Source organism: Aspergillus piperis, assembly GCF_003184755.1.
Source record: "Aspergillus piperis CBS 112811 unplaced genomic scaffold BO85scaffold_11, whole genome shotgun sequence".
In the NCBI taxonomy this organism is placed as follows: domain Eukaryota; kingdom Fungi; phylum Ascomycota; class Eurotiomycetes; order Eurotiales; family Aspergillaceae; genus Aspergillus; species Aspergillus piperis.
In genome coordinates this window covers 651,028-665,918 of record NW_020291601.1, presented here as the reverse complement: position 1 = coordinate 665,918, position 14,891 = coordinate 651,028, and the positions used below count along the sequence as shown (strand labels likewise).

General features: G+C 51.7%; 4 protein-coding genes across 4 annotated transcripts; 2 read left to right on the top strand and 2 right to left on the bottom strand.

Moving 5' to 3' along the window:
- Positions 1-487: 487 nt before the first annotated feature.
- Positions 488-1,842, bottom strand: BO85DRAFT_373859 (wax synthase family protein; the record flags this gene model as incomplete). The annotated part of the gene is made up of 2 exons (XM_025656102.1): positions 488-543; positions 591-1,842. 2 exons carry the CDS (start codon positions 1,840-1,842, stop codon positions 488-490), a joined length of 1,308 nt encoding a protein of 435 aa, XP_025514753.1.
- Positions 1,843-3,468: 1,626 nt separating this feature from the next.
- Positions 3,469-5,856, top strand: BO85DRAFT_450223 (MFS transporter). Its single transcript, XM_025660329.1, has one exon. It carries the CDS (start codon positions 3,780-3,782, stop codon positions 5,625-5,627), a length of 1,848 nt encoding a protein of 615 aa, XP_025514752.1. The 5' UTR covers positions 3,469-3,779; the 3' UTR covers positions 5,628-5,856.
- A 144-nt stretch (positions 5,857-6,000) lies between these two features.
- BO85DRAFT_422803 (DEAD/DEAH box helicase) lies at positions 6,001-9,058 on the top strand (the record flags this gene model as incomplete). Its single annotated transcript, XM_025657988.1, has 3 exons — positions 6,001-6,428; positions 6,519-7,867; positions 7,914-9,058. Coding segments are annotated over 3 exons (2,753 nt in total), but the record flags the coding sequence as incomplete, so codon positions are not given.
- Positions 9,059-9,124: 66 nt separating this feature from the next.
- Positions 9,125-14,760, bottom strand: BO85DRAFT_478610 (putative SNF2 family helicase/ATPase; the record flags this gene model as incomplete). The annotated part of the gene is made up of 1 exon (XM_025662906.1): positions 9,125-14,760. One exon carries the CDS (start codon positions 14,758-14,760, stop codon positions 9,454-9,456), a length of 5,307 nt encoding a protein of 1,768 aa, XP_025514750.1. The 3' UTR covers positions 9,125-9,453.
- Positions 14,761-14,891: the final 131 nt, after the last annotated feature.

The window sequence follows — 14,891 nt, the reverse complement described above, 5'->3', positions numbered from 1 at the left end:
CACAATAGTAGTAAATACCGAGTCCCAAGTTTAGACCTAAAATACCATTATCATTTCGTTTATCATTACCAACACATTAGCCCGCTCCATGCTGCATGTACACATTTTCCAGACAAGATAGTAACCGAAAACAGAATCCAAACCATATCCAAGCTCTATATAGACATATACTCTCCCTATCTAAGGTCTATTCTAACTCTACATAAGACTATATAGTGTATATACCAACCAACTCGCCAAGATAAGACAACCAGATGAACATCAATACAACCTCACTCCCCTATCCCAAAACCCTTCCCCTCCATCCCACCTCCCAAACCACTTCCCACTCCACCACCACCACCCCTGATCCCCATCATGCACACCAATTCCCAATCCCCTCAACAAACTCACCGGCAACGGCTCCGTAAGCCACAACCCACCCCTCGAAAAATCCTCCACCAAGGGTCCCGCCGTCCCAAACAACCAGGTCACCGCAAACAGAGCATTACAAGTCCGTCTCACCGGCTGCGACATCCACAACCATAGCGGAGAAACCAACCCCTGAACGAGAACCCCAACCGCCTGGAGAACGAAGAAGCGGAAGGGACCCGCAAGGGGATAGGTCTCGCGGGTCTGGACGTAACTGCCGGAGGCGTGGACGAGACCGCTGAGAGAGAAGGCGACGAGGGCAGTGAGTGTACGGCGGACTGGGCGGGAAGATGATAGACGGAAGGGGAGGAGAGAGAGGAGCCAGTGGGCCGCGGAGACGAAGCCGTACCGGAAGAGCTGGTGCCACCAGAGGCTCCAGCAGCCGGCGAGGCTGTGGTCGAGGATCGGGGTGAGGAAGGGCCCGAAGGTTGGGGGGTAGAGGTAGGGAGCGGAGAGGGGGACGGAGGTGAGGGATTTGGCGGCGTTGGGGAAGGCGAGGGAAAGGCCGCCGAAGATGAGCGGGTTTAGGCATGTCACGTAGTTGAGGGCGGCGAAGACGCCGGTGGCTGTTACTAAACAGCGGTAGATGTGGATGAGGAGGGGGTAGGGGGTTAGGTGGTGGAAGGGGAAGGGGGGTGGTGCGGGAGGAGATACGCTGCCCATGAAGTATTGGTCGCGGATCATGAGAAGTTTGATTAGGTCGAGGAGGAGGTAGGATTGGAGGAAGAGGATGAGTGTGGTGCGGAGGTGAGCGCGCATGGTAATGGGCTTTGGAGGGGTGGTTTTGTTTGCTTTTTCTTCATGATGCTCGGAGGAGTTGTTGAGCTGTGCCTGGATTGAGGCTGGTAAGGCGTCCATGGAGGAGATGCGCCAGTTCCATTCGGGCCCGCGCATGCTGGTGGTCACGCTTATGACCCAGTTGATACGGTGAGAGAGGTTCCGTGGGTATGGTTGCCATACGACAGATTCAGTGCTGCTGTCGTTGGTGGTCTCTATGCATTTTGGTTCTTTGGCATGACTGTTGGCCGCATCTCCATTTGGGACAGCTGCGGTAGATAATTTTGATAATGGACGGCGCTCCAGGCGTTTGAAGTCGCGCTCAACATTGCGGAAGAGAAGAATCGTCGCGGCCCAGATGGTGCTCCATACGGGAAGAAGACCGGCCATGTAGCCATTACCTCCCATGAGCATGCGTCGATGCTGGAGAACATTGCCGATGATGCCTATGACGCACGCCAGCATCAGGGGGCGAACATAGCGGCCACCTTTGTCATGCGGAACAAGGAGCGCTAGAATGGACAGCACAAGGGGCAGTGTCAGATGCCACAATAACACGGGCTTCACTTGGCCATTTTGGATGAGTGACTCGAACTGAGCTTGATTGTCGTGGATGAGGCGGCGGTATGAAAAAGGTGGTTGGGAGGCGGCCATCCTTCCGATGGCCGGATCTAGCGATTAGACTAGAAAATAGAGAAGAGATATAAAACGAGATAAAACTATAGCAATAATATTAGGTGGTCTATGAAGAAACCATGAAGCTCAGATTGCTTAGGATACTCCATCGGGTGGCGACGAAGTCATCGCGATGCTTCCAGGCAAGGGATCGCCACGCTGGCCACGGGCCGGTCCTGGCCGCGTTTGCTTTTTCCATCTGAGTTGTTCATTTGTTGAGTTTCAGAAAGGCTCTCACATCTTACATTTCCGATCTGCAGAACTATTAGGGTCGGGGTAAATATAAGACCACCCATGGTTCAAAGCATAAATAGTTGCTGCGTAGTTAGTTCGAGCTTCTTTTCTAGAGTGCGACCGTTGCTTCGGACACAGAGAAAACGGATCGGTAACATTACCGCACGTTGCTTGCCCAGGGGTTTCGAAGCCGGGAAGATCCTGTGAGAAGTTGGTTATTATTAGATTAGTCCATTCCAAGGGTCGATCCTGGCTGTGGCGTCGATACTGGAACTGGAACAGCAACATGTTCCAGTAAATCCCTGGAGAGTATCCGGTCGGAATATATCTGGCCTGTGTGAGCACAGCAATAGCGGTATGCCAGTGTGCAGTTGGAAGCATTGCGGTGTCCAACTCAGAAACCCTGCTACTATAAAAGCCTGAAGATTCCCAGTGTGATACCCAATTAAAGATCGTTCGTTAGAGATGCTCGTTTTTCGAGTGAAAATATAGCATTACCGTTGTGAAGCCTGGTGGAATTCACGTTCCGTGCAAGAATGCAGGGAGACGGAGGTCATCCACAATTGCCAGGAAGCACTATTGAGCGCTTTTATGCGGGATTTCAGAAGAAGAAGTAAGCATCCCTTTGCTTTGGAACCAGATCCCGAAACGGTCGAGCAAACAGCTAAAAAGTTCAGCCAGAGAATTGATGAATCAATGACCGAATGAGTGGATCTCGCGGTTTGGAGCCGGAGACCCCGACTGACTCTCTCCCATCTGGGGTAGACTAGTAGAGACTAGAGACCGAGATGGAGAGATCATGGACCCTCCTTTTAATCTCACCATTCCATGGCTCGTCACTCCAGATTATCCGTCATTATCCTTCATTATTCACCTAATGCACAGATAAGCGAGATGCTTGGTCAGAGTGGCCTCAAGCTAACTACCCATGAATGGATTCATCAGCATAAATCGGCAGGACGATGGAGATTGCTTCATCCTTCAAGACACACAAAGCCGTTCAACATAATCGGTCGGCTAAAGCCGCTCTTCTCGCGTGGCTTCGGTTCCTCTCGTATTCCGTCTCCGTCTTATGCATTCAAGAGCGTGCATCCTTGTGCACCAAGGCCATTCCACCAACCATATGCCTGAACCATTCATGCTTGGGCCTCCAAACCAGGAATCGATCGCCGGATTGAGTAACTTTTATGCGACCAGCTCTTATGCACAAGAATCTCACACAACCCGGTTCACACTAATTCGCCGGTCCATTCAATGTTGTCATGCTCGTCTCGACTGGAACCTGGTGCTCCCCCATTAGTAGTATCTGGGGCTCACCTCCGCATGATGATTGGAAGATGCACGGCGCTCGTGCTCGCCCATAGCCCGTATGGGGAGCCTAATATCAGGGTCGGTTATTGGGTTTGCGCAATCTGGGATCAGCTGCTCTATCGCCAGCTCCCTCGTTATTAGAGGCTGCAGAATCCTCCTCGATGATTAGCCTCTTCGGTGTAATTCGCATGGTCAGTTTGCTTCTTCCCACTAGTCAGTGGCCATGAATACAGGGTTGGTCCCAGGTGGCCCCCAAGATAAATAATCTCGAGTTTTCCCTGCTCGAGTAGTAACTGTTTCTTTGTGGGTGGAGTCCTTCATCCACCGTGTACTGGCTGCCATTTTCTTGCATACGCAAAGAATCACCAAGCATGGCTGGTGACAATCTCCCGTCTGACGGGGAGCCGGCCATGCCCAACCGAATATCTTATTGGCGCCTACTGCTCGACCAAGGCGTGCTCACCCAAGAAATCCTCGACTATCCGTGGGAGGGCTCTGGCACTGATGATGACCCATACCTCGTCACCTGGATTCCTAACGATCCTCGAAATCCCATGAATTTTCCCGCGTGGCGCAAATGGCTATATACGATAACTGTGGCTTGGGCTACGCTCGCCGTGTCCCTGGTCTCGTCGGCCTATAGTGGAGGAGTCGAGCAGATAATGGAAAGCTTTCATGTGGGCACTGAGGTGGCCACGCTCGGCATCTCGCTCTTCGTGTTGGGCTTCGCCATCGGCCCTCTACTCTGGGCCCCCATGAGCGAGCTCTGGGGCCGGCAATACCTGTTCTTCGTCAGCTATTGTGGGCTCACGGCATTCAATGCCGGCATCACCGGCTCCAAGAACATCGAGACCCTCATCATCCTACGCTTCTTCGCGGGCGCATTCGGATCGTCGCCCTTGACAAATGCCGGAGGAGTGGTGGCGGACTTGTTCCCCGCGAAGCAGCGAGGCTTGGCCATGAGTATCTTCGCAGCGGCACCGTTTATGGGTCCAACCATTGGCCCAGTTTGCGGAGGCTTCCTGGGGATGAACGCGGGGTGGAAGTGGGTGATGGGATTCCTGGCCGCTTTCTCCGGTCTTCTCTGGATCATTGGTAGCCTGGTGGTGCCGGAGACCTACGCCCCGGTGTTGTTGCAGCAGCGCGCCAAAAAGCTGACCAAAGTGACGGGGAAGATCCATCGAAGTAAGACCGAGGCAGAAAAGGGGAAGGTCCCCTATTCCACCGTCTTCAAGACAGCGCTGTCGCGGCCGTGGGTTCTTCTATTCCGTGAGCCGATCGTCCTCCTACTGTCCGTCTACATGGCCATTATATATGGAACGTTGTACATGATGTTTGCTGCATTCCCCATTGTGTACGAGGAGCTGCGCGGTTGGAACCAGGGTGTCTCTGGTCTCTCATTCTTGGGGGTCATGGTGGGCATGAACATAGCAGTTTGGTATAGCATCTGGGACAACAAACGGTACGAAAGAACTGATGAAGCTCACAAGGGATTTGCACCCCCAGAAGCGCGTCTCCCCCCGTGTCTGATGGCGTCGGTGACGATTCCCTTGGGTCTCTTCTGGTTCGCCTGGACAAATTACCCTTCAATCCACTTCATGGCGAGTATCGCAGCCTGCGTGCCTTTCGGGTTCGGCATGGTGCTGGTATTCCTCAGTTTGATGAACTACCTGATCGATGCCTACACCATCTTCGCCGCCTCGGTGTTGGCCGCCAACTCCGTTCTGCGGTCAATCTTTGGCGCCGTCTTTCCGCTCTTCACGACTTACATGTACCACAACCTCGGTGTCCATTGGGCCTCCAGCATTCCCGCATTCCTGGCACTGGCATGTGTCCCCTTTCCCTTCCTATTTTACAAATACGGCCCGGCGATTCGAACCCGATGCAAATTTTCAGCACAGTCGGATGCCTTTATGAGGAGACTGATGGAGCAAAGCACGCGAGACAACCGTCAGCCGGAGCCGGAGAAGGATATTACAGAAAAAGAGACCGAAGAGAAAGAGACAGAAGTATCGCCGGTTCAGGCTTCTTCGTCTACACTCGGGGAGAAGTCGCGACTCGGTGATCTCCCTGCTGTGACAGCCGAAGACGCCGCCCGGACCCGTTCGATAGCGTCGCAAGGGTCGCGTCGACCGGGCTCTGCAAAGGCAGAGTCTGTGTACGAGGGAAATCCGTATGACGTTGATCGGGTGAACACTCGTGACTCGTTCAAAGAGTAAACAGTCGCTCCTGTAAATGTATTGTGTGTGTTGAACCTCAGACCATCTTGGCATCGGGACTTAAAATTAGTGTGCAGTTAGTTGCATGGCTAGCGTTGTCGTATATAGAATGGTAGATGTGCACTAAAACTTACGCTGCAGAAATCCAGGGGGTACAGCAGAGAATAGAATAGATCTTCTCAATAATGTCCTGCAATGAATGAAGCAACTGCCCGTCATTTAAAGTATAGAGTAGTATCCACCTTAAGACACATGGGGCCGCGATTTAGCGCGTTTCCACACTTCTTATCGAGTAAACTTATCAGTGACATCCCCGATTCTATCTATCAACTTTCGTCATTCCCTCCCTTCATCTCCGCCACCACCATTCCCATCATGGGTCGCACCCCAGGGAAACGCTCCTTCGAGCAGGTAGATCTCACCACCGATGAAGCCGTCAACAACACGCGACACCATCCCACTCCACGCACCACCAGCGGCCAACGCTTCGGCCAAGACACGTCCTTCGTGCCGCTCAGCCAATCAGGCGAGGACGAAGACGACGCCCACGCAACAGATCTCATCCAAGGAAGCCAAGATGCTGGTGATGATGTGTCCACGTACATTCATTATGGGGACCTGAAGGCCAAGATTGTCGGCGTGCGGTACTATCGCGGACATGCTACGATCGGGGAACATGTTCGCGTTGTGCGCGACCCCGGGAATCCCTATGATTCGAATGCGATCCGCGTGGATAATGTCATGGGGCAGCAGATTGGCCATATTCCGCGCACGGTGGCGGCGAAGCTGGCGAAGTACTTGGTAAGTAGTTTTATGTTAGATTGTATTGTGTAGTTTGAAGTTATTTGGGGCTAAGTTTGATGGTGCGGTTTCTGCCTTGGGGTGGTGTAGGATGATAGATCTCTTGTCGTTGATGGTGTTTTGACTGGTGTGATTGGCGCTTTTGATTGTCCTATTGTTCTGAAGTTGTTCGGGACTAGTCAGCCAGAGGCGAGACAGGCGCTGAAGAGTCGGATGGAGATGGATAATCTGCCTCTCGGAGGGTTCAAGCGGAATGAGCGCAATGAGAAGAAATTGGAGAAGGAGCGGGAGAAGGCGAGGAAGGAGGCGGCCAAGTTGGCGAGGTCGCTTGCTAAAGGCAAAGGGAAGCAGTTCCAGGGAGAGAATGTGCTAGGGTATTCGAATCTCTTCACTGGGGAAGGGCTCGTTGAAGGCGAGAACCTGGAGGAACTTATCGGCCAGAGCAGCACTTTCAATCCACGCGATATCGGCCATGTCGCAGAGGACTTTGGCATGAAGGAATCTGACTTGGAGAATATGCCGATGGCAGAGTCTCCGGCTGCTCTGGCCACAGAGCTTCTTCCGTATCAGCGTCAAGGGCTTGCTTGGATGATTGCTAAAGAGAATCCGGGTCTTCCTGGCGATGGAGGTGATGTCGTGCAGCTCTGGAAGAAAAATGGGAACAAGTACACCAATATTGCTACTAATTACTCTATGACGCAGGCTCCGCCTCTTGCGAGCGGTGGTATACTGGCCGATGATATGGGTCTGGGCAAAACTATCCAGATCCTTTCACTGATACTGGTCAATTCTCAGCCCAAGACTCCGGAGTCCTCCAGGACCACGCTGATTGTGGCTCCAGTGGGTGTGATGAGCAATTGGCGAAACCAGGCGCTTGTTCATACTCATAGCGACAAAGCTCCGAAGGTGCTGATATACCACGGACAGGGGAAGAAGGAAGCAAGCAACCTTGACCAGTATGATGTGGTTGTTACAAGCTATGGTGCCCTGGCAATGGAGTACAGCCCGAATGCCAAAGCACCACCGAAGAAAGGCCTCTTCTCCCTTCATTGGCGCCGTGTCGTCCTCGACGAAGGACATACCATTCGCAACCCACGGTCCAAGGGTGCCCTGGCGGCTTGTAACCTGAGGGCGGGTTCACGATGGACTCTTACAGGAACGCCCATTGTCAACACACTCAAGGACCTCTACTCCCAGGTGCGCTATCTGAGACTAACTGGTGGCCTTGAAGATCTGGCCGTCTTCAACAGTGTCCTGATACGACCTCTGTTGTCCGGGGACCCCGATTCCCGACTTCTACTGCAAGCCTTGATGACAACTATCTGCCTACGCCGCAGGAAGGACATGAACTTTGTGAACCTGCGTTTGCCACCCCTCACATCCCGCATCCTGCGCATCAAGTTCCACCCCCACGAGCAAGAGAAATACGACATGTTCCAGTACGTATTGCAACCACCTTCCTTGATATACATCTAACACCAGCAGATCCGAGGCCAAGGGCATGCTCCTGGACTTCAAATCCAAAGATAAAACCAGCACCAACTACTCTCACCTCCTCGAAGTAATCCTGCGTCTCCGACAAGTCTGCAACCACTGGGCTCTCTGCAAGAACCGACTCGACAAGCTCGCCAACCTTCTCGAAAACAACAAAGTCGTCCCCCTAACCCCAGAAAACATCAAAGCCCTCCAAGACATGCTCCAGATCCGCATCGAAAGCCAAGACACCTGTCCCATCTGCCTCGACAATCTCGAACAACCCGTAATCACCGCCTGCGCACACGCCTTCGACCGATCCTGCATCGAACAAGTCATCGAACGCCAACACAAATGCCCTATGTGCCGTGCCGAAATCCCAGACACCACAACCCTAGTCTCTCCCGCCGTCGAAATGGGCGAAAGCACCGACACCGTCGACGCCGACCCCGACAATCCCAGCAGCAAGATCGAAGCCCTGATCAAAATCCTCACAGCACAGGGTCAAGCATCCGGGACCAAAACCGTTATCTTCAGCCAATGGACCTCATTCCTCAACCTCATCGAACCTCACCTGCTCCGCCACGGCATCGGCTTCGCCCGCATCGACGGCAAAATGTCCTCCATCAGCCGTGATAACTCAACCCTGCGCTTCTCCACCGACCCATCCTGCACTGTCCTCCTCGCCAGTCTGAGCGTCTGCAGCGTCGGATTAAACCTCGTAGCAGCTAACCAAGCCATTCTCTGCGATAGCTGGTGGGCTCCCGCTATCGAAGACCAAGCCGTCGACCGTGTATACCGACTCGGTCAGACCCGTGAAACCACCGTCTGGCGACTCGTCATGGAGGATAGTATCGAGGATCGCGTACTAGCTATTCAGGAGAATAAGCGGAAGCTGATGCTCGAGGCGTTCAGGGAGACGGCGACGAGGAAGAAGGTCGATGATAGAGCGACGAGGGTGGCGGATTTGGAGAAGTTGTTGAAGTAGAATTCTTTCATAGTAGTTTCAGCTGTGCAAAATAATATTTTCAGTGGGCTAAGGGATTTATGGTTTGATTTTCTTGTTTCCAGCTTTGCAATCGGTTCCTGTGTGGTGATAATTGTTTATTCTCCCTTCCGGCATTGACTCTCTTCATATCCTTATTCACTTTCATGACACTTATTCTCACGTAGAATCCTCACCAAATGTACTACTAGTAGCATCATAGTCCATATTCATCATTCTCATTAAAATCTATGCGCAAAACAAAAAGACCGATGCAAGTAAGGTCAAAAGATACAGATAGAAAAAGAAGTAGTTGAAAAGTGAGCGCGCCGCTGCCGCCGCCGCCGCCGCCGCAGCAGCATTAAGGTGCAATTCGCTAATACAATACAATCTTGAAGGGAACGCTAAATAAGGACAAGGAATGGAGATATGATATCCTTCTCTTATCGAAGAGGATATTACACGGGGATGTGTAAGGTATGTACTTTAATGAGGAATAGTAGTCTTCTGCTGCGAGTCGGAGTGTAGGATTGATATTATGTGCAACGAATAGTAGTAGGAAAATCCTCACTGAGGCCTGCAGCTCGGCTTATTCTGGTCCTGCAAATCTTGCGGTGGCTCTGAGTGATCTCTTATTGCGCTTGAGTTCTCGGTAGTACTGCTGCCGCTGCCGCCGTAAGTAGGTTGTGCTGATGTAGCTGTCGCAGAGGTGTTGGAATGAGTGTTATTTCCAGGCGTCACTGGAGTGCTTAGAGGATGTGGGTGAGCATGAGATTGGTCAGGACTGGTCATCGTTAGGCCGGGGATCGCAACAGGTGTCTGTGGAGCTTGTTGCGTGATGCTCGTATCTGGAGCCAGAGCTGGAGGGCCGACATTGTGTGCACTTGCTGGGATGATGGGCTGAGGTGCAGGTGCCGATGGCTGAGGGGTGAATGGTTGTGGAGGATGTTGGGACGGTAGTGGGCTGAAATGCATTTGTGGAGGTAGGCCATAAGGCCCGGATCCCTGTGCTAAGACAATTCTTTGTCTTTCGATGATCATCTTTTGATAAGCTTCGTAATTGGTGCGCTTTAGCCGCTCGTCATCGAGTTGCTGCTGAGCAGCATTCTTCTCGTCCTCGGTTAACTTGTCGTTGTCGTCTTTTTGGAACAGCTCTGTGAGTTTGATCTTGCGAATTAGTCTTTGGTTTTCATCGGATTGAGCGTCCGCGCGGATGATTCTGTCGAGGACTTCTGGGTCTTTTCCGAGACACTCCGTCACGTCTTGCTGGGGTGTTTGCTTCGCCGGGAAGAGGTACTCTCCAAGGGACCTGGTGGCTAAGCGGATTGGGTTTTTCTTGTCGACGACACGGAAGGCAAGTTGGGTTTTGAAGACGGCTTTGTTGTACATGACTTCTTCGAAAGTTCCGCCTGCGATGAATCGGTAGACGAAGACGGGCTTCTTCTGGCCTAAGCGGTAGGCACGTCCGACGGCTTGTTCCTCCCAGACGGGATTGAATGTGAAGTCGAAGATGATGACACGGTTGGCACCGAAGATGTTTAGGCCGAGGCCGCCAGCACGGGTGGAGATCAGGTATACGTCCTCTGCAGACCCTTGATTGAATAGCTTGGTGGCATGTTGTCGGTTGGCGATTGGAGTGCTTCCGTCTAGACGGCAATATTTCCAATTAGACGCCTTGAGGATATCGTTCTCGACGTAGTTGAGTGTAGGTATGCTATGGGAAAATACAAGCACCTTATCTTCAGCCCGGACAGACTCTGCGATGATCCGGTTCAGAATTTCGGCTCGACAGGATAGTGTTGCGGCGCCCATGTCAGGAACAGTAGAGAAGAGCTGCTCTTGTTTTGACACGAGAGTTTCAACGTCCAGACCCAGCTGCGTGATAGGCTCGTCACCCGGGGCTGGTTCGATTGCGGCGCCGTCTAGCAATTTATCGAGCTTCTGAGCCTCGCTGGCTCTGCTGAGTAGCTTATCTCTGAAGCAAGCCGGGTGATTGCAGCAGAGACCCAGAACGGCAAGCCAAGACAGTAGCTTCATCCTGCTAACGTCTTCGCTGCCCTCTAGAACTGACTGCACGTATAGATCGTATGCAGACTTTTGCACAGCCGTTAACGGAACAGTGATAACAAATTCGACTTTGGGAGGCATGCTGCCCTCGAGGACAGAGATATCAGCTCGGTTGATCTTTGGTTCAAGGATCTTGTTCAGGACCTGAAGCTTCACAAGAGACCGCCGCCGCTCGCTATGTGTGCTGTCCACGTACAGCCCCTCCTCGATAGGTTCTACAAAGTTAGCCTTGAACTCTGTAAATTCTCCCAGATAGCCTTTTGCAATCCAGTTGACCATAGTAAAGTAATCCACAAGGTTATTGGCAAGAGGAGAGCCCGTCAATGCAATGCGACTTTGAGAGCGGAACTGCATGGCCGCAAGAGTAATTCCAGAAACGGGATTCTTCATTTTATGAGCTTCATCGGCAACAATGATGTTGGCCCCTTCTAGAAGCCACTTCTTGATGTTCTCGTGCTGCTCTTCCGTAAGAGGTTGGCCTCTCTTGCTTGTTTCTTTATTATGAATCCATGTCCGAAATATGTCGTAGCTGATAAGAAGTACTCCGCCTTCTTCATTCCAAGAGGCCACAGTATCCAGTCTTTCCGACAGAGAAGCCGAGCTGGTGATTCTATTCACAGGCCCGATGGCCGAATCTTTAGGTGTCCACATGATGAACTCTTCGTACCAGTTCTCGATCAGCGACGACGGACACAGAATAAGGGTCTGGGATCGAAGGAGGTCATCTGGAATTTGCTTCCTTATCCAAGGGTTCTCAGAAGCAGCTGCATTAGCTATAGTCACAAGGAGGGAGATGACCTGCATCGTTTTACCCAAGCCCATTGTATGAGCTAGCAGACAGCCCTGATGTTTTCCACCATCCTCAGTCAGCTCTCGCCACATAAATTGGATGCCATGCAGTTGATGAGGTTTGACACGCTGTCCGATATGAGGGTCCAAGTAGATGACAGGATCACCAAAGCTGACAGCCTGGCGAGTGGCATCAGTATTACTGACACCCATGCTTTCCAATTTGCGTTCAAGCTTCTGCCTCAACCTCTCTTGCATAGCAACTCGAAGTTTGGCGTTTTCTTGATTCATTTTTGCGGCTTGGCTCTCCTTCACTTCACGTTTCCTTTTCTTGTGGGGTGAGTCAAAAACAGCCATGGCGGTCTGTTGCCGGTTTAAATCCCAGGTTTGATACGCATCCAGGCGGCAGGAGAGTTCCTTGTAAAACCCGGGAAAATCCGTGACACGCATTTTTGCCTCCCAAACATGGGCTTTTGGGAAGCCCTTCACGAGATAATGAGCGCAATTTATCCATGAAATAAAGAGTGATGCCACGCGCAAGACAAAAGTAGCCTCATCAGGTTTCGAATGAGGCAATGTGTCCTTGCCTCTATACAGTCTGTTCACAGCATTGTTTGTGAGGTGTTGCAGGCGTTCTACGTCATATGTCGGAACCATCCTAGTCAATCTCTGTCGTTCTTCATCTGCCAGTGATGCTATCAACTTTGCCAGGAGTCTGCAACGGTCATGACGCTCTTCCAGGAGCCTCCAAGCGATACCTTTGAGTTTGTCAAAATCGTTGATCTCGGGTAGGTCCACTACTTTATCTCTTTGAGGGCTCGCGGAATTTGCAGATTGTGCGGTGCCGTCTTGTTCCGATGGTGACGGTATTTCGGTCTTCGGTATCTCGACACTCGGTATCTCGACATACACTTTAGGAGGAAGCGTTGGTGCAGGAGATATGTCTCTTGATAAGACACGTTCAGATTGCGGCGTCTGTCGCGCTGGGTTCAGTGGGGGCGTCTCGACGGTAAAGTCATCCTCTTCAGACAGTGGATCATCGCCGGTCAGATCAATAGTTTCTATTGGCCCTTCAGGAATTGGCGGAGGAGAGGGAGAACTGGACACGACGAAAGGATGAGCCCTAGCCCTGAGCTTTCGCCTTCGTCCAGAAGGACTAATGATATCATCGTCGTCCGACGAAGGGGTAAGGCTTTGGCGATAAACGTCATCTTCGACGCGATCGACGACAGAGTCGTCATCCTCAATGAAGTCCTCAAGAGAGTCGTCATCAAAAGGGCCATTATCGGTTTCCGAGCCGAGTGACTCTTCATCCGCGTCAATGCTTTGCCGTTTAGGAGGCAAAGGCCTCGCAGGGAAAGCCATCTTTGGAGGACACTTCTCGAGTTCAAGAACGGATATAAGCCACTTCTGCTTCTGGATGTTGATGACGGTGTTCTCCAGGCTTCGGCACTGTACTTGTAGCTCTTTTCGGGATGCATATTCACCTTCCTCTATCGCTTTCGTGAATACACGTAGACGTCGTTCTAGAAGATTGATATCGCGTGTGAATGACTTGATTTGTTTATTAGTGGTTTTGCCTCTCCTGGAAGATAACCAAATTCTTCGTGCCTTTGGCTCTTCCTTTTTCTTTCCATCTTGCAGCCACTTGTTCTCATATTCTGAAATGCAACTTGCAATGATAGCTTTGATTTCAGCAGATGTAAGGCTTGTTTGCCGCGGCAATGGTTCCTGGCGTTCATCCTCAATTTCCTGCCATGTGTCGTCATCGAACTCTCCCTCTGATCCCGAGTCTCCATATAGCGGAAGGGTATCAAGGCCATCATCATTATCGTCCTGTGCGGGGTATTTTTGTAACAAGTAGGCAAAGGGGTCATGGTCCTTTGCGCCTCTGTTATCGGCCTTCTCCGACTGAATCAATTGCGGCCACTTCTGTAGTTCGTCTTTGGTGACTGTGACTCTGCCAATATCCACCGTATACAAGGTGCACGCCCTTGGGCTGCTAGAGCCTATGACTACTTCCTTTTTCGACGGTTTACTCTTCTGCTTGGTCAAGTCTCGACAGGGAACCAAAGCTGACTGGGTGGAGCTTAACTTGACAGGCCGCTGCTTGAGGAAATAGAGAAGTCTCTGGTTCACGAATATGCGCTGGCCAGCTGGAAGTCTGGAGCCGACCATTGAGAAGGTCCTATCACTCTCCTCTGGGTCGTAGTCTGAGTCAGAAGCATAGAAAAGCCCGGAAACATTCATCTCTTCCGGACCCATGTACCACTCTTTGGGACCTTTATGTCTGCTTGTCTGTTTTGGAACATTATGATCAGACTCATCCTGAGCCAAGGCACTAAGATTGAGCTTTCTTCGTTTCTTGCCATGAGCATCGACAATCAAATCCTCCCCAGGCCGAATGCGTCTTTCAGGTGGTTGTTCTGGAGTTGACGGGATGTTTTCCGCAGTTCGCTGAACAGTAGCAGGACGGCTTGCAGCCTCGGTTGGATTGCGATGCTCCACAGGATCAGCTCTACGTTCAAAATCAGCTTTGGGGGGATCTCCGGAAGGCTCCTGCGGCGGGACTTTGGATGAAGGAGTCTGAAGACGAGCACTCTGATAAGGCTCTCGTTGTGGTGTCACATTTTGGGACGGGGGCAAACGGTACACTGGATTGTCTAGTCGAGGGACAACCGGGCTCGCATAGTCGACGTGATCTTCAGACAAACCGCCTAAATTTCTGGATTCCTGGAACTTGAGACTCTTTCGCTGGAGATAGCGGATTGCCATGAGTATAGAGCTACGATGGCCAAGGGCTCTCACGCCGAGGTCTTCCCGTAGAGTCTCTTTGTCTACATCATGCAGCAGCACCTCGCCGGTAATTTCATTCTCCCGAAGCGTAGCTTCAAATGTGACAGGGTCCGGTCGTGGAGCACGCGATGATGACCGAGACCATGGTGTCTGCGGATTCCGACATAGGAATTGCACCACCTCATCGACCGTCCAATCGAGAGGGTCTCCGCCAGGCTCCATTTCAAAGGGCCAGACAAGCTGACTTTAAATATCAGCGGTGGTGGGATTTCCAGAATACTCCAGCACTCTTAAAAAACCATTTCCGGTGCCTGAGAAAGTCTCCAAACGGCCGGGCGGATATGGCATCTCCG